General features: G+C 46.5%; 1 protein-coding gene across 1 annotated transcript in view; it reads right to left on the bottom strand.

Moving 5' to 3' along the window:
* Nucleotides 1-19: 19 nt before the first annotated feature.
* The window catches only part of LOC117050449, a 140,427-nt gene continuing 112,865 nt past the window's right edge, over nucleotides 20-27,581 (bottom strand). The window contains exons 6-7 of the mRNA XM_033156114.1: nucleotides 22,034-22,229; nucleotides 20-142 (exon numbers count right to left, since the gene is read on the bottom strand). Coding sequence (XP_033012005.1) covers nucleotides 114-142; nucleotides 22,034-22,229 — 225 coding nt within the window. The 3' untranslated portion in view covers nucleotides 20-113. The remainder of the gene's footprint in view (nucleotides 143-22,033; nucleotides 22,230-27,581) is intronic.

A 27,581-nucleotide genomic window follows, 5' to 3' on the forward strand; every position in this document is an offset into this window, starting at 1 on the left:
AAAAAAAAAACCCAAACCACTTTTCCTCTGGAAATTATTTCATTAGGGCCGCTGATTAGCTCTTTCAAAGGTTGTCGTTCCAGGCAACTGGCAGTAAAAAAGCCTCGTCCACGTTAAGATGCTGAAACTCCTTTTTTTCCACCTGGAAAACACAAGAGAGAAGGAGAAACTTCCACAGTGAGTTTCAGGGGTCTTTCCATTTAATGGGAGGACGCGGGTTTCATTCCCCCCCCCCAGCTTCAAATCAATGGAAATTAAACGTTTCTGCTGTTCCCAACATGGGGCTCATGTGTGTCGAGAAATTTCCAAAGAGGCCTTTTCAACATAATAAAGCCTACGCTCTCTTGCAGGCTGAGCCACTGGTCGGCTGGGTGTTCTGCGGCACGTTCAGGATATAATCTGTGTTTTTGAAATTATAGTTTGCCAGCATTTCATGAAACCTACCCGTTACATTAAGGCACAATTGGTAGCACTTACCAACACAAGAGTATTCATAACAAGCAGAAGTGGAACTCTGGAATCAACGGAGGGGAGCAGTCGCAGCAGGACTCCCGCACAAAAACAGATGGACATTGAGGCTTCAGTTTGTTCATCTAGCTCAGGCTGTGCTGTCTACTGGGATAGCCCAGTAGGTAAAGGTAAAGGGACCCCTGACCATTAGGTCCAGTCACGGACGACTCTGGGGTTGCGTGCTCATCTCGCTTTATTGGCCGAGGGAGCCGGCGTTTGTCCGCAGACAGCTTCCGGGTCATGTGGCCAGCAAGACTAAGCCGCTTCTGGCGAACCAGAGCAGCGCACGGAAACGCCGTTTACCTTCCCGCTGGAGCAGTACCTATTCATCTACTTGAACTTTGACTTGCTTTCAAACTGCTAGGTTGGCAGGAATCATAGAATCATAGAGTTGGAAGAGACCACAAGGGCCATCCAGTCCACCCCCTGCCAAGCAGGAAACACTATCAAAGCATTCCTGACAGATGGCTGTCAAGCCTCCGCTTAAAGACCTCCAAAGAAGGAGACTCCACCACACTCCTTGGCAGCAAATTCCACTGTCGAACAGCTCTTACTGTCAGGAAGTTCTTCCTAATGTTTAGGTGGAATCTTCTTTCTTGTAGTTTGAATCCATTGCCCCGTGTCTGCTTCTCTGGAGCAGCAGAAAACAACCTTTCTCCCTCCTCTATATGACACCCTTTTATATATTTGAACATGGCTATCATATCACCCCTTAACCTTCTCTTCTCCAGGCTAAACATACCCAGCTCCCTAAGCCGTTCTTCATAAGGCATCGTTTCCAGGAGCTGGGACCGAGCAATGGGAGCTCACCCCGTGGCGGGGATTCGAACCGCCGACCTTCTGATCGGCAAGCCCTAGGCTCTGTAGTTTAACCCACAGCGCCACCCGCATCCCTAGCTGAGTAGGTACAGCATGATGATGTCAGGGTTGTGGGTTTGAGCCCCACATTCGGCAAAAGATTCCTGCATCGCAGTGGGTTGAGAGCTATGTGGCCGGGGTCTCATCGGATGCAATTTGCCGGAAGGGCCATGGCAGCTCTGGCTTAAACAGTGGCAGGTGGAAGCCCAAGCCAAGACCAGCCTGGCCAGTGACCCCTTCAAGAGGGGCAAGCTGTTTAGGGAGGGTCTGGAAGATGCACTGGTAGAGACCAGGGACAAAAAGAAGGCACTGCCTCCTAAGGAGAAAGAGTCAGAAGGAAAACTATTCTTCCCTTTTTCCCCTACAGGGGCCCATTCAATGCTAGAGGCCCCAAGAAACACCACCTGATGCGTCAAGCAATCCAGCATCTGCTGGAGATCAGAGCAATAGAGTCTGTGCCACAAGCACAGGAGGGCTTTGGGTGCTACTCTGTTCTCTTTATGGTCCCAAAGAAATCAGGGAAATGGAGGGCCATTCTGGATCTCAAGAGGGTCAACCGATCTCTGAGCCACATCAAGGACCCCAATTCTCCCTACAGAGAAGCCACTTAATAATAATAATTATAATAAAATTTTATTTATACCCCGCCCTTCCCCGCCAAACCGGGCTCAGGGCGGCTAACACCAATAAAATCACAACAAAAACATAAAACAGTTCATTAAAATACAGATTAAAATACAATTTAAAATTTAATCTAGACTGCAGCCTCATTTATAAGTAGCCCACCAACCACACCAAAAAAATGAAACATCAGGGTTAAACTGAAACCAACCCAAAGGCCAGGTGGAACAGCTCCGTCTTGCAGGCCCTGTGGAAAGATGCCAAATCCCGCAGGGCCCTGGTCTCTTGTGACAGACTGTTCCACCAAGTCGGGGCCAGTACTGAGAAGGCCCTGGCCCTAGTTGAAGCCAACCTAGCATCCTTGTGGCTCGGGACCTCCAAAAAGTTATTATTTGAGGACCTTAAGGTCCTACCCGGGACATACAAGGAGAGGCGGTCCCTAAGGTACGAGGGTCCTAAGCCGCATAGGGCTTTAATGGTCAAAACCAGCACCTTAAACCTGACCCTGTACTCCACCGGGAGCCAGTGCAGCTGGTAGAGCACTGAATTAACACGGTAAGAACCAACATTCGCTCACCATACCTGGTATGAGAGATGTACGCAGCTCCTGCTGCTGCCATCAGCAACAACAGGTAAGGTGGGGGGATTCCAAACTTTGCCCCCAGTTCCCCTGTTCCTGCAACACATACAGGACTTGGATACTGCCCAGCGGCCCTCTGCACTCTCTCAAACTGGATGAACGGGGCTATGTCGATTCCGCTCACGACTTTGGGTGAAAGTGTGGACCAGTGGGGCGCAGCAAGTCCAATCCTGCTTCTTCCCCCAATTCACAACTTCACTCATATTCTATAACCAAGGCTGGTGCCTAATGCTATTCCCAGGCAGCACTGTTGAAAACCATGCAACTTTCCATTCCTCCAATTTCCTTAGTAACTCGCAGACATGCTAGAAAGAGCTTGATTTAATAATCCAGGTGTGCAAAGAGCTTTCTCTTTCTCCCCCCCCCCCAAACATCCCTTTTAAATGGCTCTCGCAAGACAAATCACCCTTGGGCTTGAGCCTAAGCTGGAAAAACGTGGCTGCGAGTGGAATTTCACCAGGCCGAGCCGAATAACATCTGGAAGATGTGGGAAGGCCACTCCTCTGATTCTGTGCGTCACTGTGTTTCGCGAAAGAGGACCAGAGGTGGCCACGGTCCATAAATCTCAGGTGCACAGCCTGTTCTGCCTGCCCAACTCCCCCACCCACCCCCCGCGCACATACCCAGCCAAGGAAGGCAAACAGCAGACAGTTAATTCTTTATTGACAAAAGCACACACTTAACAGCAGCTCCTAAGGTACACCGGATGCACACACACAGAATCACAGAATTGTAGACAAGAGTTGGAAGGGACCGCGAGGTTCATCTAGTCCAACCTCCTGAAATCCAAGAATCTTTTGCGCAAAGTGGGGCTTTAACCGAAGACTCTCGTGCTCTAACAACTGAAACAAAATAGAAAATTCTTTCCAGTAGCACCTTAGAGACCAACTGAGTTTGTTCTTGGTATGAGCTTTCGTGTGCATGCACACTTCTTCAGATACACTGAAAAAGAAGTCACCAGATCCTTAAATATAGTGAGGGAGTGGGGAGGGGTATTACTCAGAAGGGTGGTGGGAATGGGTGATCAGCTGATAGGTGTGGAAAACCTGTTGATGACTCTTAACGGCTGCAATTAGTCTTGCAGGGAAAGGCAAGGGGTGAGATGGCTAAAGATAGCTTTGTCATGTATAATGAGATAAGAATCCAATGTCTTTGTTCAGACCAGGTTTCTCCATGGTTTTAAGTTTGGTGATTAGTTGCACTTCTTTCAGAGAAGTGGCTGAATTGCAAGGTGCTACTGGAAAGAATTTTCTATTTTGTTTCGACTATGGCAGACCAACACGGCTACCCACCTGTAACTCTAACAACTGAGCTATCCAGAGTTTCTGGCATCTACCTGTACATGGCTGCTTTCCAGTTTCATGTCCAGCGCAGCCGCCAAGAAATTCGTGGGACCACACACTCCTAGGCTTATGTACACTCATCTGATGGAGTATGAACATACCACCTGAGACTTCTCCTGCACAGAAGTTGCCCCTCCGGGTTCTTGGAGACAGTGGGGCTGGGGATGCCGGGGGTTCGACTGGCCTGCCTCTTGCCTGCACAGCCTCTTCCTCTGCTTCCGACCCTTTCTGTGTCCTCATGTCCATCTCTGACGGCTCAGACCCTTCCCTTGGCTTCTGATTTGTGTGCGGCGCAAAACCCCAGGCATCGCTGCCCCCCTCTCCTCTGTCGCACACCCGCCAGAGCCCTGCCAGTCTTTCTCTCCCTCCCCACACTTTTCTTGTTACTCCACACGGAGCTGAAACCTGCACAAATGGGTGTGGCTCAGAATTCCCCCCCAAATTCATTCAGCCGGGTAAAGAAAGGGTTTCTAAATCAAGAATGTCAGTCAGCCCTTGACATTTGCTCAGGTGAGACACAGGCGCTACCTATTGCTCTCCCACGGAAAAGGAGGGAGGCGGCTGCCTGCAGGGTTTCTTCCTGGGAAAGTTCTGAAAAATGCAAGTTCGACTGTCGTAAGCAAATATCCCGTTACACTCGAGTGTGACCAAGAAGCAAAATGCAAGGGCAGGGCTATGCAGGTTAAAAACTGGTAGAACTGTGCAGCTCAGTCTAGGGTTGATTCTCAATAGCTGTGATAACCGAGGACCACCAGGTCCAATGGCGATCCTGATCGCATCTTCTTTGCTTAACTTTCTCCCACAGAAGTGAATAAAGCCGTATCTCAAGTAACCTGCTTCCTGAGCTGCAGAAGGCCTTACATATTAGTACCGTAATCTCTTATTTTGCGCCCGCAAGCAGCCTAAGAGATTACGTCTCATGGGACCTGTCTAAACTTAACTTCCTTACATGAAGGCTATTGTTGCATGTATTGCGACTTGGTGAGTCACGAGCATGTGCTTCCACCTCAAGAGAGTATTTTAAAACAGGCAAATTAATTGCTCTTGCCTTTATAAGTTGGATTCTCTGCCGTGTTCCTTTCTTCATCTCCAAAGACTGGCAGGCAGGCAGGCAGGCTTTGCTTGTTTATCTGGGATGACAGTCCCTCACTACCTGAATGCCTTGTTGTAAGGGTTCTGCTGTGGTTCCTCGCGAGTAAAGAGGCTCGACTCAGGTCCCGTATATTTATAGTTCAAATATATCAAAGGATGTCATATAGAGGAGGGTGAAAGGTTGTTTTCTGCTGCTCCAGAGAAGCGGACACGGAGCAATGGATTCAAACTACAAGAAAGAAGATTCCACCTAAACAGTAGGAAGAAGAACTTCCTGACAGTGAGAGCTGTTCGACAGTGGAATTTGCTGCCAAGGAGTGTGGTGGAGTCTCCTTCTTTGGAGGTCTTTAAGCGGAGGCTTGACAGCCACCTGTCAGGAATGCTTTGATGGTGTTTCCTGCTTGGCAGAGGGTTGGACTGGGTGGCCCTTGTGGTCTCTTCCAACTCTATGATTCTACAGGTTTTATTGTGCAGATATGTACAGCGCAGAGCTCAAAAGTCCATGACCAGCTTAGTCACTTTCAGATCCCGGAAGTGGCGCTTTTCGGGAGCGCCCCCAGCATAAGAACTTGGGAACCCCCACTCTCCTCCTACCCTCCTTAACGTTTGACACCCCTACGTAATTGGGGTGACGGAACTGCCGTTGCTCCCTCTTGTCTGTGCCCGCTAAGTGGGTGCTGGGTCTCTGGAGCACCCCCCCCAGCCCCCTCTCCGCTGGGCTGCCTTCCTGCCTGTCGCTCCCGCTGGAGATTCCCCTGCTATCCCCGCGGTGCTAGGGCTCTCTATCCCCTGACAGCCCCTGCACCGTCCCACTGGGCGCTGCCTGTTCCCTGACACTTGTCCCTTGAATCAAACTTCGCAGACAAACCTTCCTTGCATCCTTATCCCCAAACTTTCGTGAAACGTTCTGATATCAGATGAGGCCAGCACTGAGGAAACGGATGAGGAACAGCCAAACAAAGAAAAGAAACAGCTTCCTCGCGCCCCTGCCTAAATTCCACATGCAATGCTGTCAGCTGCTGCACTGGTTGGATGGACATCTGTCATAGATGCTTTAGCTGAGATTCCTGCATTGCAGCGGGTTGGACTAGATGATCCTCAGGGTCCCTTCCAACTCTATAATTCTAAGGTGCATTCTAAGGAATATGAGCATTCCCCAACCTGGTGTTTGGGACTACAACTCCCATTACCTCCAGGCAACATAGCCGTGCATTCAGAGGGCATTGGGTTTGGCCTAGGCTGGCATGTTGCATCTGTGCCAAATTTGCCATGTCCTACGATTGGCACTGGGAGATCGGTCCAGTGCAAGACAAAAGGTCAGCTCCAACTGACTCACAACTAGCACGCTCACACCTTTGTGTGCTGCACATGTACAGGGTGTACATATTATGGGATGCAACATGCCCAAACCCTGGTCTCTGAGGCATGTTCTAGCACTGCCCTGCGCCTGCCCAGCATTTGAGTAAGAACCAGCCCACGTCATAAAGGGAGACAATGCAACATTATTAATAGCTAAAGCAGGCATGTTGTGGGCAAATGTAACAGGGCAGGGCTGCCAACAAGCCTGGCTGTGAGCTGTCGCTCCAAAGGCTGAAAAAATATAAATAAACATAGGGCATCTGATACCCCTGCTAATACTGAATGGCAGTCCTGCAACAAGATCAGATGTGATCTCCTGCAATTCTTTGAGTTGTGTTTTAGACAGGCTTCGGGATTTGACCAGGAGACTCCATTGACTGAAGATCAGGGCAACATGTCTTAAGAATGTATTAATGCTGGTGCCCTTGTCTGGACCAGTTGTGCAAAAGCTTCTTGCGTGGAGTTCCCTGCCCCCTCGAGCCAATTAAAAACATGCCATCTCACCCATCAATTCATTCTTAAGGCAGCTAAATTCAAATGCTTTTGCATACTACATAAATGTTTTTAGAGGCATCTTTCGGGAACACAGAGGAAGTTTCCACACCGGAACCTGGGGCCATCAATGAAGTGGGAGGTCTGAAGCAGTGTTAGAACCTCAGATATATAAGCTAGGCATAAAACAGCTCCTTAAACCAAGGTTTGGCCAAACTGCGGGAGGCAGTGAAGGATAGGGGTGCCTGGCATGCTCTGGTCCATGGGGTCATGAAGAGTCAGACACGACTGAACAACAACAAACCAAGGTTACAGTTGCAAAAACAAGAATGTCTAAACAAAATAAAATAAAAAAAATCCTTCCAGTAGCACCTTAGAGCAGTGTTTTTCAACCTTTTTTGGGCAAGGGCACACTTGTTTTATGAAAAAAATCACGAGGCACACCACCATTAGAAAATGTTAAAAAATTTAACTCTGTGCCTATATTGACTATATATATAAAGTAATTCTCTTGAATAGGAATCAAATAAACACAATTTTTCCCACGGCACACCAGGCAACATCTCGCGGCACACTAGTGTGCCGCGGAACAGTGGTTGAAAAACACTGGCTTAGAGACCAACTAAGTTTGTTCTTGGTATGAGCTGTCATGTGCATGCACACTTCTTCAGATACCAATATAAATAAACATAGGGCATCTGATACCCCTGAATGTCTAGTTACTATTTGGGGGTTAAAGTAAAGGTAAAGGGACCCCTGACCATTAGGTCCAGTCGTGTCCGACTCTGGGGTTGCGGCGCTCATCTCACGTTACTGGCCGAGAGAGCCGGCGTACAGCTTCCGGATCATGTGGCCAGCATGACAAAGCCGCTTCTGGCGAACCAGAGCAGCGCACGGAAACACCGTTTACCTTCCCGCCGGAGCGGTACCTATTTATCTACTTGCACTTTGACGTGCTTTCGAACTGCTAGGTGGGCAGGAGCTGGGACCGAGCAACGGGAGCTCACCCCGTCATGGGGATTCGAACCGCCGACCTTCCGATCGGCAAGCCCTAGGCTCTGTGGTTTAACCCACAGCGCCACCCACGTCCCTTCTTTGGGGGTTAGACAGCTCTAAATTCTTATTTATCAACTGACGGACTGTCTGTGATTGACTATCAGTTAAACATCTGGCTAGTTCAGATGGAAACCTTGAGCTCCGTTAAGAACTTTGAGAATTTAGAACTTAATCTAGGGACTGTCTTCATATATAATGTCCTATTCTGGTCTCTTTTTCTTAATGGTGACATATAACGTGGGGGTATTGTTCACAACTGTGAGCAGGGTGAGTTAAATGAAGACAAGCAACAACAATGAACTAGAATCATAGAATCATAGAGTTGGAAGAGACCACAAGGGCCATCCAGTCCAACCCCCTGCCAAGCAGGAAACACCATCAAAGCATTCCTGACAGATGGCTGTCAAGCCTCTGCTTAAAGACCTCCAAAGAACGTTGTTCCATTCTCCTGGCTCAGGCATGCAAATATCATATCCACAAATCTGTTTAACCCTCTCTCAAAGCCTTTCATGTAGGTGGCAACTACGACCTCTTGTGGGAACAAATTCCATTGTTTAACCTCAGAAGGAGGATGGGGAATTCCCAACATAGAAGCATATTACAGTGCCAACCAAATACGCCATATAATCCCATATATACTAGAAGATGAGACAAAACAATGGATACACCTAGAGAGGGACACAATTGAAAATATCTGCACCACAGCATACCCACTCCTCCCAAACAAACTAAGGAAAATCCCCACAACAGTTAACAGGTACACACAAACCATGTTCAAAGCATGGAAAACAGAAACGGGCTACCTTTCCCCATCCCCATCCCCACTAATTCCCCTGGACTACCACCCATCATTCCACCACGCAGCACAAAACCTCCAAATAAAAACCTGGCAAACCAAAGGCCTATATCGCCTAATAGGTAAAGGTAAAGGGACCCCTGACCATTAGGTCCAGTTGCAGACAACTCTGGGGTTGCGGCGCTCATCTTACTTTATTGGCCGAGGGAGCCGGCGTACAGCTTCCGGGTCATGTGGCCAGAATGATTAAGCTGCTTCTGGAGAACCAGAGCAGTGCACGGAAATGGCGTTTACCTTCCCGCCGGAGCGGTACCTATTTATCTACTTGCACTTTGACATGCTTTCGAACTGCTAGGTTGGCAGGAGCTGGGACCGAGCAACGGGAGCTCACACCGTCATGGGGATTCGAACCGCCGACCTTCTGATCGGCAAGTCCTAGGCTCTGTGGTTTAACCCACATCGCCACCCACGTCCCATCTTTTATAAAAATAACAAACCTTCGTCAACACAAGAAATGCAGGACAAACTAGAAGACACCCAAATGCCCTGGTTTGCACAACACCAATTACATGCCCTCTTAAACAATCCTGCAGTAAAAACAGCAGCAACTAGACCCCCGACAGCCTTCGAAAACCTCGTCCTAACGACGAAGGGACACGGCAAAGGGATGGTATCCACATTATGCAAAATACTTCTCAAAAAACTATGCAATGTGTGACTAAGTACTTTCTTTTGTCTGTCTTGGAGCTGCAAAACAGTATTCGAAATTAGCCAGGCGCCAAGATAATTGCCTGGGATAGAATTCTACAGGATGTGTTATCCGTGTGTACAAACAGTCAAGATGCAATGATCCCCAGGCAAGAGGGTTAAACAGATTCATGGATGATAAATCTCTCAGTGGCTACCAGGCCTACGTTGGAGGCAATATGCCTCTGAATATCAGTTTCTGGAATGGCAAGCATGGAGAGTCCTGCTGCAGCACTCGGGTTCTGGTTTTTCAGGCTTCCCATAGGAATCTCATAGAAACATGGAGTAGGAAGGGACTTTGAGGATCATCTAGTCCAACCCCCTGCAATGGAGGAACATGCAGCTGTCCCTTATCGGGATCGAACCTGCACCCTTGGCATTGTGAGCACCATAGTATAACCACCTCAGCTATCTGAGCTAGTCTGGCAGCTGTGGGAACAGGATCCTGGACTTGATGACACTCTGGCTTGCTCTAGCAAGGGTCTTAAGGTTGTGGGTTTTTTTATTTTTAGGATATATTTGCAGAAAGAAAATCTAAAATTTAACAGAAGGGCGGGGGGAAAGAAATTTTGGCATCTGACATTAACAATAAAAACATTCCAGTCACATAGCTGTCAACTTTCCCCCCTTTTTAAAGGGAAATTCCCTTATTGCGAATAGGATTCCTCGCAAGAAAAGGGAAAAGTTGACAGCTATGCATTCATCTTGAGGCCTCCGCTTAAAATAATTTCCTGGATAGTAACAGAAAGCCGCGTGCGGGTTACAAAACTTGGTGTCTTCCTCAAAGGGTTGTCAGTACGCAGCCTTAACGCTACGCCTGCAGTTCATTTTCTGTGCCTCTGCGTCAACGGAAGACAATGGTCACCATGTTGCTTGGCAACGCAGTTATTTTCAAAGTTGACAATTAAAACCAATGAAGAATTTTGTTTGCAACAGCTGAGTTCCTTGGCCCCTCCCGGATACCCTGCTTCCTCCCGTGTCTTTCCTTTTGACAGGAGAGAAGACAAGAACCAGACCTGCCCCCTACGCATACAAAACACCCATCGCCCCCAGTCACACAGCTGCAATTGTGTGGCCCAGCCTTTATTTTCTCCCTGCACAAAAGGCGCTTGGAATAAGCCTGCTTCCTCTCCTATCTCTTCCATTCTCCCATTTTCACGCATGGTCCAAATCATCTTCCAGAGGTCTAACCTGATACTTTTTAAAAGTCCCATGATTTTGCCAGATTTGGTGGCTGGAAGGTTTGGCGCAGCTGGCACTTTACCTAAGTGCCGTAAAATGCGGAGGGGGGGGGGGTCTTCCGCTGACATGAAAGGAGCCCAGCCCAACACTGCCCATACATATCAAGGCATGAATCCCGTTCCGTACGTTCGTTCATATTAAAACAAAATCCGACCGGACACTTTGGTCCTTTGCTTCAGAAACTCCTTTCTTTAATTAGGCCTGTGGTAAGAGACTGGGGGGGGGCAGATGGCGCTGTGGGTTGAACCACAGAGCCTAGGGCTTGCTGATCAGAAGTTCGGCGGTTCAAATCCCTGCGACGGGGTGAGCTCCTGTTGCTCGGTCCCAGCTCCTGCCAACCAAGCAGTTAGGGAGCTGGGTATGTTAACCTGGAGAAGAGAAGGCTAAGGGGTGATATGATAGCCATGTTCAAATATATAAAAGGATGTCATATAGAGGAGGGAGAAAGGTTGTTTTCTGCTGCTCCAGAGAAGCGGACACGGAGCAATGGATTCAAACTACAAGAAAGAAGATTCCACCTAAACATTAGGAAGAACTTCCTGACAGTGAGAGCTGTTCGGCAGTGGAATTTGCTACCAAGGAGTGTGGTGGAGTCTCCTTCTTTGGAGGTCTTTAAGCGGAGGCCATCTGTCAGGAATGCTTTGATGGTGTTTCCTGCTTGGCAGGGAGTTGGACTGGATGGCCCTTGTGGTCTCTTCCAACTCTATGATTCTATGAAAGCACGTCAAAGTGCAAGTAGATAAATAGGTACCGCTCCGGCGGGAAGGTAAACGGCGTTTCCGTGCGCTGCTCTGGTTCGCCAGAAGCGGCTTAGTCATGCTAGCCACATGACCCGGAAGCTGTACGCCGGCTCCCTCGGCCTATAGAGCGAGATGAGCGCCGCAACCCCAGAGTCGTCCACGACTGGACCTAATGATCAGGGGTCCCTTTACCTTTTTAAGAGACCAGGGAGTCACTAGCTTCTGTGGCCCCAGATTATGCTCTGAAGACACATGTGGCCACCATGCCCACCCCCCAATGTGGCTTAGCACATCTTGACCTGCTCAAAGCCTGGATGCGTGACCACTTGGGAACTACACGTACCGTGCCCTGGGTTCCATGTCGGAAGAAAGCTGGGCTATAAATGGCAGGAAATGGTTTTTAAAATCAAGGACACCCCACGGTACCTCAAGGATCATCATCCGAGGCCATTCCAGAGGGTGACAACGGGCCTCCCCATTTGTGTGATGCTCTCCCCAGAGAAGACTCTCTGGTACCTTCATTACATATCTTTCTGCGCCAGCAAAAGGAAGTTCCTCTTCTCCCAAGCCTTTGGCTGTTTAAACAATCTAAGGCCTTTTAAACTGTGCGTAGGATGGATGAGCTATTGTTTCGTTTGCTATTATATTATGTATTTTTATACTGTAAATTGCCCTACAATGAAGGGCGGTAGAACAACAACAATATATCCAAATATTTTTTACAGGTGTATCTAACCGATTTATCACTTATATTTTTGCTGCCTGGCAGATGGAGGGAACCCCCCCCCCATCCCCACCCAATGTTCTCCTGGTAAACAACGTGAAAAAGAGCCATGCTAAGTGATGCCTCAGAGCCAACTCGGTTTTGCTTCTCCTGCTCCAGAATAAAAAAATAAATTCCCTGGCAAGTCTTTTCCGTTGTCGGTTTTGACCTGGAACAACGTATCGGGGCCAGGAACTGGCAGAGCCTCATTCATCACAATGAAGAGGATTGAAAGGCTTTTAGAATTACGCGCCGAGCATCCGAGATGTTAACCGTTTGAGTAAATCAATGGTTATCGCATCTTATCAGTGTACAGGCTCCTCGTAACAGGCTTAGACCAGCTAGCTGGATAAAAGGCTCTTTTCCCGCCGGTAATTTAAGCCGAACACGGGAGAGTTGGCATGCCCTTATTCTTCATGAGCTAAGCGGGTCTGTTGCTGTCAGATGAAATAAATGGCCACCCTCTCTTCCCCCCTAATGCTCCGAGAAGGATTCTGGAGAAATTTAAATGGAAAGCAGACATTCTGCTGAAGGCTGATCGCAGAAGAATTGATGCTTTTGAATTATGGTGCTGGAGGAGACTCTTGAGAGTCCCATGGACTGCAAGAAGATCAAACCTATCCATTCTCAAGGAAATCGGCCCTGAGTGCTCACTAGAAGGACAGGTCCTGAAGTTGAGGCTCCAGTACTTTGGCCACCTCATGAGAAGAGAAGACTCCCTGGAAAAGACCCTGATGTTGGGAAAGATGGAGGGCACAAGGAGAAGGGGACGACAGAGGATGAGATGGTTGGACAGTGTTCTCGAAGCTACTAACATGAGTTTGGCCAAACTGCGGGAGGCAGTGAAGGATAGGCGTGCCTGGCGTGCTCTGGTCCATGGGGTCACGAAGAGTCGAACACGACTGAACGACTGAACAACAACAAGACATTCTGTGCCCCCGAGACCCAGCAACAAAACCGCCCCCTTCTCTTTCGCTGTTTTATCTGTAAATGAAACCAGTTTAGCAGCAGGGAATCGAGGCTTGGCCCCCCACCCCCCATATGTCCAGCAACATCTGTCACTCTGCATGAGCCAGTTCGGCCTGTCTATCTTCTGGGCTGCCAATCAGGGCATCTAGGCAATACCAGGTGAAATGGACCAGTTGTCCGGCTCTATCTCAAGCAGCTTCACGTACCTATGGAATTCACTTTCCTCAGGAAGTAGTGGTGGCTGCCAACCGGGATGGCTTTAGAGGGGAATTAAGACACATTATTGTATGATAGGCCACCAATGGCCACCAACCAAGATGCCAAGTTTCAACTTCCACTTCGCTAGGAATTGCAGGTGAGGTTGTGCTCAGGTTCTGCTTGTGAGCTTCCTAGGAGCATCTGGTCAGGATCCTAGAATGGAAGGGCCTTTGGCCTGATGCAGACGAATATTCCTTATCTTCTTACGTTAACTGCAAGGAAAGGGATTGACATATCCCTCCCTCACAGGCCCATTTCAATGTTTGGGGCTACAGTCAAGTGTTACAAACTTAGATATATAAGCTGGGCACTGAATGGATCCTTAAACCAAGGTTACGGTTGCCAAAACCGAATGTAAAGTTGCCATTTCGGGAAAAACATCTCTAAATTCTTATTTTTCTGCTCTGGTCAGACCTCACCTGGAATACTGTGTCCAGTTCTGGCCACCACAGTTCAAGGAGGATACTGACAAGCTGGAACGTGTCCAGAGGAGGGCAACCAAAATGATCAAAGGCCTGGAAATGATGCCTTATGAGGAACGGCTTAGGGAGCTGGGTATGTTTAGCCTGGAGAAGAGAAGGTTAAGGGGTGATATGATAGCCATGTTCAAATATATCAAAGGATGTCATATAGAGGAGGGTGAAAGGTTGTTTTTCTGCTGCTCCAGAGAAGCGGACATGGGGCAATGGATTCAAACTAAAAGAAAGAAGATTCCACCTAAACATTAGGAACAACTTCCTGACAGTGAGAGCCGTTTGGCAGTGGAATTTGCTACCAAGGAGTGTGGTGGAGTCTCCTTCTTTGGAGGTCTTTAAGCAGAGGCTTGACAGCCATCTGTCAGGAATGCTTTGATGGTGTTTCCTGCTTGGCAGGGGGTTGGACTGGATGGCCCTTGGGGTCTCTTCCAACTCTATGATTCTATGATTTTCAAATTATGTACTGAGTGTGATTGATCCTCAGTTAAACATCTGGCTGGTTCAGAGGACAACCTTGAGCTAGGTGAAGAGCTTTGAGAACTTAAAGAAGAAACATCACTTGATCCAGGGTCTGTCCACATATATAATGTGGACCTCTTTTGCTTAATGGTGACACAGGCCATTCATAACTTAGGAACATTCTTCACAACTGTGAGCAGGGCAGCTAGGTAGGGTAAGTGAAGACAAGCTAAATCAATTAACTATAATGTTGTTCACCGCTCCTGCTCAGGCTGCACAGAAATAGCCTTTTGGTTCCTGAAATTCAGCCCGATTGTGCAGATAGAATTCTACAGGATATGGTATCAGTGGGTGAAAATAGTCAAGACCCAATGATCCCCAGGCATGCACCTCCAGATGGTGGCGATGTCAGGCGCCATCCTGGCACCCAGGCATCTTCACTTGGTCGTGAGTGGCCAACAGCCAGGTGCAAAATGAGCCTGGCGCCTGGCTAATTTCGAACACTGCTACGGTCACTTGATGGAGATGGCTGGAGGTTATGGCCTCCTAGAGAGATAAACACATGTGGCATTTAACACAGGGGGAATGGCTCTGTGCCAGTGGCTACATCTGACCTCAGTGTTGGAGGCCTTGTGCCACTGTAATGGGTTTGGGAGCCGCAACTGGAGGGGTGGATGTTGTGCTCCGTTTTTTGTCTATGGGCTTCCCAAACGTATCCAGCTGGCCACTGTGAGACTAGGCTCCCAGACCTGATGGGCCTGATCCTGGTTCTTATATCTAAATGATGCCTCTTTTCGCCAGTCCCACAGCTTCAAGCTTCTTTCACAAGAACGGGTCTCCTTCTTAACGCACAATGGGGGAGATCTCATTGCAAGCAGCCCTCGGGAAACCAGCCAGAGGCGGAAAAAGCCATGCAGAAGTGACTTTGGCGTCTGTTTGGTCCATGAACTGGGCGTCACCCACCTCAACTCCTTTACCCTTTCCAGCCATTCGCTTCATGTTCACGCAGTGCCAGCCTGGGTTGGCACGAAAGAAAACCAGCTAACACCTGGCAATTAACCAAAGTCGTCCAGAGCAAACCTCGCCAGCTGAGTCTTTGCTCAGATTTGGGGCATTCATGCTGTTGTTTTTTAAAAAAACCACTTTCCTGCAGGGCGTGTTGGCCCAACTTTGACGGAAGGCCATCTGCGTGCCAGGCTGCCGATATCTACTAAGCCAGCCCCAATGCTGCGTGTCATCTGTTCCTCGGTCTCCCTTGCACCCATGAGATAAAAGGACAAAGCCAACGCATTAGCACAAGCCCCTGGGAGAAGCATCTCATTTGGCAGCCTGCTGAGTACACCCACTCGGCGGGCACGGCGCCTTAGCTGCAGCAGAACTTTGGATGCTCTTGCATTTAGAACAGCAGGGGGGGGAAGAGACTAATCTGGTTCAGTGTGTGCCACATATACCCTACTAAGCTGGTCTTCTTAGGCCCGGCGGCAGGAATGGCTCTTGGAGGTGAAACATAGGATCACAGACCACTTGCTCATTGAGCTCAGTGCTGTCTACACTGACTGGCAGAAGCTCTCCAGGGGTTTCTTGCAGGGAGTCTCTCCCATTCCCACCTGGAGATGCCCGGGATTGAACTCAAGAACTTCTGCTTTCAAGGCAGAGATGCTCTACCACTGAGCTACCGTCCTCCCCAAAGGTCCGGGGCAGAGACATTTCCTGGCTACTTGAAAACTCAGCTGTCTGACTGACGGAAAGTTAAAGGTCGGGCTTGGGAGGGAAATTTGGGAAAGGTTACTGCAAGAAGATCAAACCTATCCATTCTCAAAGAAATCAGCCCTGAAGGCTCACTAGAAGGACAGATCCTGAAGTTGAGGCTCCATTACTTTGGCCACCTCATGAGAAGAGAAGACTCCCTAGAAAAGACCCTGATGTTGGGAAAAATGGAGGGCACAAGGAGAAGGGGACGACAGAGGATGAGATGGTTGGACAGTGTTCTCGAAGCTACTAACATGAGTTTGGCCAAACTGCGAGAGGCAGTGGAGGATAGGCGTGCCTGGCGTGCTCTGGTCCATGGGGTCACGGAGAGTCGGACACGACTGAACGACTGAACAACAACAACAACATCCTGCAGAGAGGCAGAAACTACTCTGGAGTGCGTTAAACATTTTGAATAACTGTAATTACAGACAAAACAAAATCCCTTCCAGTAGCACCTTAGAGACCAACTAAGTTTGTTCTTGGTATGAGCTTTCATGTGCATGCACACTTCTTCAGACAAACTTAGTTGGTCTCTAAGGTGTTAGTGGAAGGAATTTTTTTTATTTTTTATTTTGTGTTGACTATGGCAGACCGACACGGCTACCTACCAGTAACTGTTATTACAGACAATGTTTAGCTATTTTTCTATTCTTTTATATTACAGTGCTACGTTGGTTCTCAAACGCCTTGATACTCAAACAACTTGGAACCCAAACACTGCAAATCCGGAAGTAAGTGTTTCCGGTTTGCAAACTTTTTTCGGAAGCCGAACATGCTCCGTTTTGAGTGTCACACTCCCATTTTGAGTGTTACGCTGAGGTCTGTCTGTTTTTGCTATTTATTTTTCATTTTTGTGTCTCTTTTTTTGTGACTGTATAGAACCCAGTTCAGCTACTGATTGATTGACTGTTTAGACTGCAGTACATTGTTAATTGCTTTCATTTTATGGATCAATGGTCTCGTTAGACAGTAAAAATCACGTTCAATTGCTGTTTTAGGGGTTGTTTTTAAAAGGCTGGAACGGATTTATCCATTTTGCATTGCTTTCTATGGGAAAGCGCGCCCTGGTTTTGGAACGCTTTGGTTTTGGAACAGACTTCCGGAACCGATTAAGTTTGAGAACCAAGGTACCACTGTATATGATGCAAATAAGATAAAGGGTTTCTTTTTCTTTTAGTTATTTCTTATCTGTTCTTTTTCTTTTTATACAGGTATATAATCGCGTTTTGCAGCATTCTATTTTATATTTTCTTTTCCATTATTATTATTATTATTATTATTATTATTATTATTATTCATTTATGATATATTGCTTTTTATGAATGTGTTTGGATTTTAGGACTTAATATGTTAAAAACCTTCAATAAAATTGCTTTTGTAAATAATAATAATAATAATAATAATAATAATAATACAGTTTTAAAGGGAGATGCTGGGGGTTGACCTGGGAAATTTGTGCATGAAAACCAAGCGCTTCCCCCCTATCCTTCTTCGTAAACAGTCCCACGTACCGCCGCAGTGCAGAAGATGTCACAATCCGAACCCACATCTCCAGCCCGCCCTTTTCAGATATGCTGTGCTGAATCCCCCTGAGCCGTACTTCTGCAGGCCAAATCTAGGGGCACACATGCTGCTTCCAAGCGAGCTTGTTATTAACTTCCAAGCGCAAGTTGCCCATCAGTTACGGGACAGATAAGTGAGAGTGCAACAGAGGCCAAAGATTCAAGGAAGCGCTGGATGTTGCGCAAGCAGAGCATCAGAGACAGAAAGTGCTTATCTAAGCTTCCAGCTAGCTTGTTTTACTCCTCTCCATCTCCCCTTTTGTTACCGGAGACTCTTATCTGATCTCTCCTCGTATTTATTGGGTTCTTTAACCCTTTCTTTGCCCTCTTGTGCTCTAAAGTTCCACTGAAAAGCTCTCCAATAGCTCGCTACCTGGAAACTGAAATATTATGCTGCTAAACTTGGGACAAGAGTTACAACCTAATCCTTTTGTGGGGGGAGGCAATAAACGAAATACCCCGGAAAACGGAAACGTAGCAAGCTGCCATATACTGAATCACACTTATGGGTCAATCTAGCTCAGGGGTCAGCAAACTTTTTCAGCAGGGGGCCGGTCCACCGTCCCTCAGACCTTGTGGGGGGGGCCGGACTGTATTTTGAAAAAATAAAAATGAATGAATTCCTATGCCCCACAAATAACCCAGAGATGCATTTTAAATAAAAGCACACATTCTACTTGTGTAAAAACACCAGGCAGGCCCCACAAATAACCCAGAGATGCATTTTAAATAAAAGGACACATTCTACTCATGTAAAAGCATGCTGATTCCCAGACCATCCGCGGGCTGGAGTTAGAAGAAGAAGAAGAAGAGACGAGTTTGGATTTGATATCCCGCTTTATCACTACCCGAAGGAGTCTCAAAGCGGCTAACATTCTCCTTTCCCTTTCTCCCCCACAACAAACACTCTGTGAGGTGAGTGGGGCTGAGAGACTTTGGAGAAGTGTGACTAGCCCAAGGTCACCCAGCAGCTGCATGTGGAGGAGTGGAGACACGAACATGGTTCCCCAGATTACAAGTCTACCACTCTTAACCACTACACCACACTGGCTATTGGGCCGAATCCGGCCCCTAGGCTTTAGTTTGCCTACCCATGATCTAGCTCAAAAATGCCTACATTGGCTGGTCAGAGATGGTGGTAGGAGTTGTCGTTTGCCAACTCCCAGAGGGTCACAGGTACCCAAAACCAGACCTAAATTATTCCCACCACATATTATGATGTCCTGTTCTGGACCGACAGCCTATCAATGATATCTGAATAGCCCCAAATTTCAGTATTTTGAAAGAGGGAGAACAAAAGACTCTCTGTCCCATTTCTGCACCGCACACATAATTGCATTAATATATATATATATACACACACACACACACACACACACATATATATATATATATATATATATATATATATATATATATATATATATGAAATTTGGGTATGCACACATATTTGGTGTGTGTATTTGGGGTACCATAGTAAGGAGGGGCTCTCTGATGATTTGATTTAATTCTGGAAAGATTTTATTGGGTGGGTGAGAAGATTATTCCCCTAAGGCCGCCACTTGCCGATCCCTCCCCTCCTACAATATTTGCTTTCCACGTGGGAGGTATTTTAAAGAAACCAGATTAGCATACATTAGAGAAGCAGTAGGCATGGCATTATCGGAAATGGGGAAATACATTTGAGAGTCACATTCAAAGGGGATTTGCACATCACAAAGCCCCCAGTGTGGCTTGCCGGCTGCGAATCCCAAAGCATATTAAAAATGTTAATGCTGAATTAGGTAGATGGCGATAACTTTGTTGTCGGCGAGGGATCTCAGGGAAGGGAAAATGTGTGGACATTAAAATAAAAGGAATATATAAAAATTGGACCCTTTTGCCTGCTGTGATAGATTTTAATTTTTGCTTTCTTTCAAAGCATGAAGGTAAAGTGTACCATCTCTGTTTTGACAGGAAAAGTCCCCGCCACACACACACACACACACACCAGCCCAGTTAAAGATTAGCAAGGACCTTGTATTCATACAGGCACAGATTAGCGGAGAAAGACTTTTACTGAAATGCTGCACACAAGGAATTTATAAAACAAAAAACAAAAAAACGGTGTTGATTAATGTTTGCGGGAGCACTGGAGAAAAAGCTGCCTGCAAACGAGTCCTACTCATGAGGAGACTCGCTGAAATTAACGACCATAAGTTAGTTGTGTCCATTAACTTCAATGGTTCTGCTCTGAGTAGGGCTAGCATGGAATACCAGTTCCCCAAATGGGAAGCTCCAGTCCAAGTGAGAGATGTCAACAGCAGAAAGGGAAATCTACCTGGCCCAATGAAGGTGGAAGGTTAGTTCAGGGAGCGTTTTGTTGGGTGCTAAATTTTATATGTCTCTGAGTGTAATAATAATAATAATAATAATAATAATAATAATAATAATGGTAAAGGTACCCCTGATCATTAGGTCCAGTCGCGGACGACTCTGAGGTTGCGGCACTCATCTCGCTTTATTGGCCGAGGGAGCCGGCGTGCAGCTTCTAGGTCATGTGGCCAGCATGACTAAGCCGCTTCTGGCGAACTAGAGCAGCGCACGGAAACGCCATTTACCGTATTTTCCGGCATATAAGACGACTGGGCATATATGACGACCCCCAACTTTTCCAGTTAAAATATAAAGTTTGAGATATACTGGACCGCAGATTCTCCACCCGGCATATAAGACGACCCCCGACTTTTGAGAAGATTTTCCTGGATTAAAAAGTAGTTTTATAAGCCAGAATATACAGTACCTTCCTGCCGGAGCGCTACCAATTTATCTACTTGCACTTTTGGCATGCTTTTGAACTGCTAGGTTGGCAGGAGCAGGGACTGAGCAACGGGAGCTCACCCCGTCGCAAGGATTCGAACCGCCGACCTTCTGATCGGCAAGCCCTAGGCTCTGTGGTTTAACTCACAGCGCCACCTGCGTCCCTAATAATAATAGTAATAATAAAAATTGTATTCTGACCTTTCTCAAAAGATCCCAAGGTGATGTTCAAGATTATAAAAACACATTACAGAACATCAATGATAAAAACTTAATGACACACAGCCTAATAGTGAAATCATCATCATAACAGTCCTTGCACAGGCCATGGATTATTTAATAGCCATATGCCTGGGTAAAGAGGAATGCTTTTGCCTGGCACTTAAAGAAATGCAGTGATGGTGCCAGGAGAACCTCTCTGGGGAGGGCATTCCACAATCAGGGAGCCACCACAGAAAATTCTTCCTATACGGGAGTCATTTGACAACAGACACACTGTATTATGTTGGAGAAAAACGACTTAGGATAAGGATCCTTGGGATCGGGAACTATGCTAGTGGCTACAGGGAAAGCTAAGAAAATAAGGAGAGCCCTGTTGGATCAAACCAATGGCTGCATCCAAGTAAGTTCTACTCACGAGTAGACCCATTCAAACTAATGGGTCCCAAGTTAATCATGGTGACTTCTTTCAATGCTAAGTGCAACTAGCATTGGATATAGCACCCTAAGGCCCATCTGGCCCAGGCTTCCCCAACCTGGTGCCCTCCAGCTCCCATCAGCCCCAGCCAGCAGGCTGGTCCACCATCCTGTCTCCACTACAGAGGCCTCCAGGGATCCTGGAGTGGTCACAGGATACTGACTTGTGTTTGTGTGTGGACAAAAAGAGAGAGAGAGAGAGAGAGAGATTGGTGGCTTTGGAAAAGGGCAAAGTGGCTAGCTAGAATCCTGAACAGGAAGACGACTCCACACTGCAACATTTTGTTGCAGGCACCACTTGAGTAGATCAATGGTGAATCCTCCACAAATCAGTTTCACACACACACACCCCGCCCCCTATTCTAAAGCCATTGGTCCTAGGAAGGGGGCGAACTGAGCTCTGGAGGTAGCCAGTTGCTCATCCCTGTGATGATGATGATAATATATTATTATTATTATTATTATTATTATTATTATTATTATTATTATTATTTCTACCCCGCCCATCTGGCTGGGTTTCCCCAGCCACTCTGGGCGGCGTCCAACAGAACATTAAAATGCAATAATCTATTAAACATTAAAAGCCTCCCTAAACAGGGGCAGAAGCGGACTGGATTTGGAGAGGTTGTTTTGCAGAAGGTTGTACACTCTTCTTCTTTGCTACTTTCCTTGTGGCCTTTTGCAATCTCTGCCCAGGGAAGGACTGCTCCTTTAACAACTCTTCGCCCCCCTCTCCCTTTCCACATGGCAGATTCAACCTGCATCCAACTCGGCATTGTGAGAACACAAAGGGTCCCATTTACCTTGCCAGCCCCTTTCACTTGGCTGCTTTTCTGAACACTGGGCGCACTGTTGATGGATTTTCTCCTGCCACGGCAGGTCACCGCTTCTTCCCCTTGTTTTCGCCAAAGCTGCTCTCCAATTTCGCTCTATTCTCCGGTGAATGTGCGGTTCTTCAGCAGAGGTGATACGGGCACAGAACCGGGGGTCTCCGTAGACCTGCAGGGGTGGAGAGCAGGGAATTTAGCGCTGCGTGGAAAGATCAAAACTTTAAAAATGGACCAGGAGCAAGTTACCTAGTCTCTGTTGACTATGAAAATAAGCTTCGAAATCTATAGGCCTGGTGAAATTTCAGAAGGGAGATCTAAACAAGATTTCCGATGGAGAGAAGAAGGAAAGTAAATTCACAGGTTGCGTGCAACTTTTTTTTTAACAACCTTATGTTCCTGTAGCTTAGTTAGATGAACTTTTGCCAAAAAAGAAAAAAAAACCAACCCAAAGGAATGAACTCCGATTTTCAAATCTCTTGAAAATAGGTCACCCCGAAATCAATAAATCTATTTTTGTATATGTAACTGTATAATGTATTGTGCAATATGCAGTGCTTCCCCCCTAGAAAAATAGGTGCTATTACTCACCATGAAGTTGTTACTGTAAGTGCCACACTTTTTGACCCACCCAAAGTGTCGGTACTGGGTACCCCTGAGTACCCCTAAAACACTGGTAACATGCACAGCATGTACAGGAAAAATGGAGCTTGCAAATTTTCTGATACTTGTACAATGTTTTGTACACTGTACATCACTTCTTATTGCTTAGAATAAACCGAGGTTCTTGTGCGATATTGTATATTGCCACTGAAACAATTATCAAAAATTAAGAAGTTTAAATGTGTACCCACAAGGCTTTCTGCATAGACCAATTTTTGGATTCCACTAGAATGTTCTAAACAGCTTTAAGACGCTCCAGGCATTGTAAAAGTTCTAAAAAGTTCCATAAAGTTTTTTTTTTAAGTGCTAAATACTCGTGAGGAGTAGTGTCACATATACAATGATTGCAACTTTTCATTTCGGGGTGGTCTTTTACACAACTAAGAATAATTAGTTTCTTTTTCCCCCAGTGATTCTAAGCAAAGGCTCACCCCTTTATGATTCAGGAAATCAAGTCAAAAAGTTAAAACTCTAGCCTGCACGTTTTGCAGAACTTAAGACGGGTCAGCTTTCATGGGAAAATAATTTGGGACTGCTGTTTGGCACACAGACCCGCACGTGTATTTTCTGTGCTACCACAGAATCGTGGCCTGTTCACAGTCCTGGTGCTCAAATTTCAGAGCTCAGGTTTTGGGGACCTTCCCTTGCACCTTAGTAAGGAATTGACTTAGTCCCAGCTTCCCAATTTTGGGATATGATATATCATGAGTTAAGAAAAATGTTGAAATATAATTTTGTCAAGAAGCCTGAAGCTTTCTTATTAGGTATTGTAGGTACAGACATTGAAAAGAAGGACATTAGACTTTTCCAATACGCAGTGACTGCAGCTAGGAATTACCGGCGAAAGAAGAATGGACAGTGAAATTGACGAAATATGCAGAACTGGACAAAATGACGGGAAGAATCCGGGAACAGCGGGACCAGAAATTCATCAAAGACTGGTTAACGTTTACGAACTATTTAAAAGACAATTTACAATTGAATATGCTAATAGGATTTCAAGAAGTTTTGTAGTTAATGTGTAGAAATATTATTGTAAGTATGGTACCGGTAGTTAAAGTAAGAAGGAATTTTATGATAATGTAAGCAATGGTTGATTAAAGAAGTATAATATCAAGATATAATTCCGAAAGCCATGTGGAGGGATTGAGGGAAGTCATGGCTTTGTAAGCCAAAGTGGAAAATGTATGAAAATGTTTGATTTAATTTTATATTGTAGTAGAATAGTGGAAAAAATAATAAAAATTATATTTTTTTTTTTAAAAAAAGACTTAGTCCCAGCTTCCTTATAACCTCGGCAGGTGATGGGACTCGTCTCTGGGGTTTTGACAGTGGTTGACGGTCACAACTGCTAGCCTGCCAATCCTAACACTACACACTCCTTGCTCCCCTCCACCTGCAGCCAAGATGGTATGGCTGAGTTGTGCAACAATTGCTATGTCATGAAGCCAGAGGAGGGGAAAGGCACAGCATCCACTCTGATCTCTGGAGGCCTGGCACAGCGCTGCCAACCCAAACAAGCCCCAGAGCAGGCTGACTTTGATACATGTTGGAGATACATATTGGAAATACAAATACATGTTGGAAATGTAAAGGAAAAGAAGCTATGTTGTATCATATGTGGTGGGAATGCAGAGAAGTAAAACAAAATGGGAGATGATGTATCATGAATTGAAAAAAATGTTCAAAATGACATTTGTAAAAAACAAAACAAAACCAGAAGCATTTTTGTTAGGGATTTTAGGACGAGACCTGCCAAGGAAAAGAAATAACTTATTCATGTATGCTACAACAGCGGCAAGAGTCTTGCTAGCACAAAGATGGAAGAATGAGGAAATCCGAACGAAAGAACAACGGCAGGAAGGACTGATGAGCTATGCAGAGTTGGCAAAGTTAACATATATACTACAGTGGTACCTCTGGTTACGTACTTAATTCGTCCTGGAGGTCCGTTCTTAGCCTGAAACTGTTCTTAACCTGAAGCACCACTTTAGCTAATGGGGCCTCCCGCTGCCGCGCGATTTCTGCTCTCATCCTGAAGCAAAGTTCTTAACCTGAAGTGTTATTTCTGGGTTAGTGGAGTCTGTAACCTGAAGCGTATGTAACCCGAGGTACCACTGTATGTGAGAGGACAACCGGGACTTCAAGGAAGAATGGAAACTTTTTACAAACTATTTAAAAACAACAACAAAAGGATTTGGACTCCTTGGCAGGTTTGGAATAAACACCCACAAATTTATTAGTAGAACAAATGACAGATAAGGCAATGATATGTACAATTTTACAACATGCAGAGTATAATATGTATAAACAAACCAGAGAGGGTTGCTGAGGGAAGTCTTTGGAGGTTGGGAGAGGGAGGGATGGGGTGTGTGTGTAATTGGTTATATTGATTGATAATATGTTTTGTTTAAATTTGTTCAATAAAATATTTTTTTTAAAGGCGCAGAGCAGACTGAAGATTTATCTCTAGTCCACCATCCTGCATCGCAAAGTGGCAGAACCAAACACGTTGAGGAGACCCACAAGCAGAAGGGCACAGAAGGCAACAGCTCTCTCCTGGTTCTCGTCTCCATCACCTGGTATCCTGAGGTACACTGCCCCTCTCATTTAGAATGATAGAATCCTAGAGTTGGAAGGGACCCCATGGGTCATCTAGTCCAACCCCATGCAACACAGGAATGTGCAAGGTAAAAAAGGTAAAGGTGAAGTCCACTCAAAGGCGATTATGGGCTTGCGGTGCTCATCTTGCTTTCAGGCCAAGGGAGCCGACATTCGTCCACAGACAGCTTTCCGGGTCATGTGGCGAACAGGACTAAACCACTTCTGGCAGAATGGGGCACCGTGACGGAAACCAGAGTGCACGGAAAGGCCATTTACCTTCCCGCCGCAGTGGTACCTATTTATCTACTTGCACTGGTGTGATTTCGAACTGCTAGGTTGGCAGGAGCTGGGACAGAGCAACGGGAGCTCACCCCGTCACGGGGATTTGAACCGCCAACCTTCTGATCGGCAAGCCCAAGAGGCTCAGTGGTTTAGACCACAGCGCCACCCGCAGGAATATGCACCCATGCGGGGATCAAACCCATGAAGCTTGGCATTATCATCACCATGCTCTAACCAACTGGGCTAACCCGCAAGGCAGAACACGGGACATTCCACTTAGTGTTATGACTCACAATGTGTTCTCTATTTATATACCGCTATTCATTTGGAAAAAGAGCGGTTTACAACATAAAACTGTACCATGAAAAGCCATATAAAAAGTTTAAATAGCCCTGTTTTAATTTTTGATGCCTTTTGAAATTGGATGTCTAACCTGGTTATCACCTCCGGCTGCCCATCCTGTGACAATGGGTTGAATCCAAAGCTAATTCTGCTTAGAGTAGACCCACTGAAACTAATGGACATGACTGAGTGCTGTAAGAACGTAAGGTGAGCCCGATGGATGAGGTCAATGGCCCACCAAGTCCAGTAGGACATGAATTCGTAAAGTGTGGCTTAATGGCTTGGAGTGTTGGACTAAGGCCAGGGAGAGCCGAGTTCGAATCCCTCTCAACTCAGCCATGAAGCTCTCTGGGTGACCTTGAGCCAGTCACCATCTCTTAGCCTAACCTACCTCACAACATAGAAGATAAAGCAATGTGATAAATAAGTAAGGCAGAGGGCCTTCTTGGTAGTGGCGCTCTCCCTGTGGAACACCCTCCCATCAGAGGTCAAGTAGATAAATAGCTACACACTTTTAGAAGACATCTGCAGGCAGCCCTGTACAGGGGGTTTTTTAAAATTGGTTTATGTTTTATTGTGTTTTTAATATTTTGGGGGGAGCTGCTCAGGGTGGCTGAGGCAACCCAGTCAGATGGGTGGGGGTACAAATATAACAACAACAACAACAACAACAACAACAACAACAACAACAACAACAACAATAGATGGTGGCCATCATTAAATAGATGCAACTCAACAAGCCTCACACAGCAGTGACATACAAAGGACTGGAGTTTAAGGAAACAGAAATTCATGTGTTCAGGGCAAAACACCCCTACAGGAAATGTATCCTTTCCCCATCAGATAGACACCATCTTCATTGTATTTTCAGCATCTGCTGAAGACATTACTCTTTAAAGAAGCCTTCTTAAGTGGGGAGTTGTGTATCAGTCAGTATCCGTATTGGAGACAGACAGACAGACAGACAGACAGACAGATAGATAGATAGATATTACACACACACAGGTAAAGGGACCCCAGACCATTAGGTCCAGTCGTGTCCGACTCTGGGGTTGCGGCGCTCATCTCGCGTTAATGGCCGAGGGAGCTGGCGTACAGCTTCCGGGTCCTGTGGCCAGCAAGACAAAGCCGCTTCTGGCGAACCAGAGCAGTGCATGGAAGCGCCGTTTACCTTCCCGCCGGAGCGGTACCTATTTATCTACTTGCACTTTGACGTGCTTTCGAACTGCTAGGTGGGCAGGAGCTGCGACCGAGCAATGGGAGCTCACCCCATCGCGGGGATTCGAACCACCGACCTTCTGATCAGCAAGCCCTAGGCTCTGTGGTTTAACCCACAGCGCCACCCGCATCCTCTCTCTCTCTCTCTATATATATACACATACACATACACATACACATATACATGCGCAATAGCTTTAGGGAATAATAGGGTGGCCCTGACCTGCTGCTCCAGTTCCTAATCAGAGAGAGAGAGAAACACACACACACACACACACACACACACACACACACCATCCACCCATCCCATCTGACTTGCTTTTTTGATCCCCTCCCTTTTGGTCCCGCTTAAAATCATTCACCTTCTCAACCCCTCTGGGGGATTTAAAAAGAAGCAGCAGCTATTTCTTCCGAA

Source organism: Lacerta agilis, chromosome 7, assembly GCF_009819535.1.
Source record: "Lacerta agilis isolate rLacAgi1 chromosome 7, rLacAgi1.pri, whole genome shotgun sequence".
In the NCBI taxonomy this organism is placed as follows: domain Eukaryota; kingdom Metazoa; phylum Chordata; class Lepidosauria; order Squamata; family Lacertidae; genus Lacerta; species Lacerta agilis.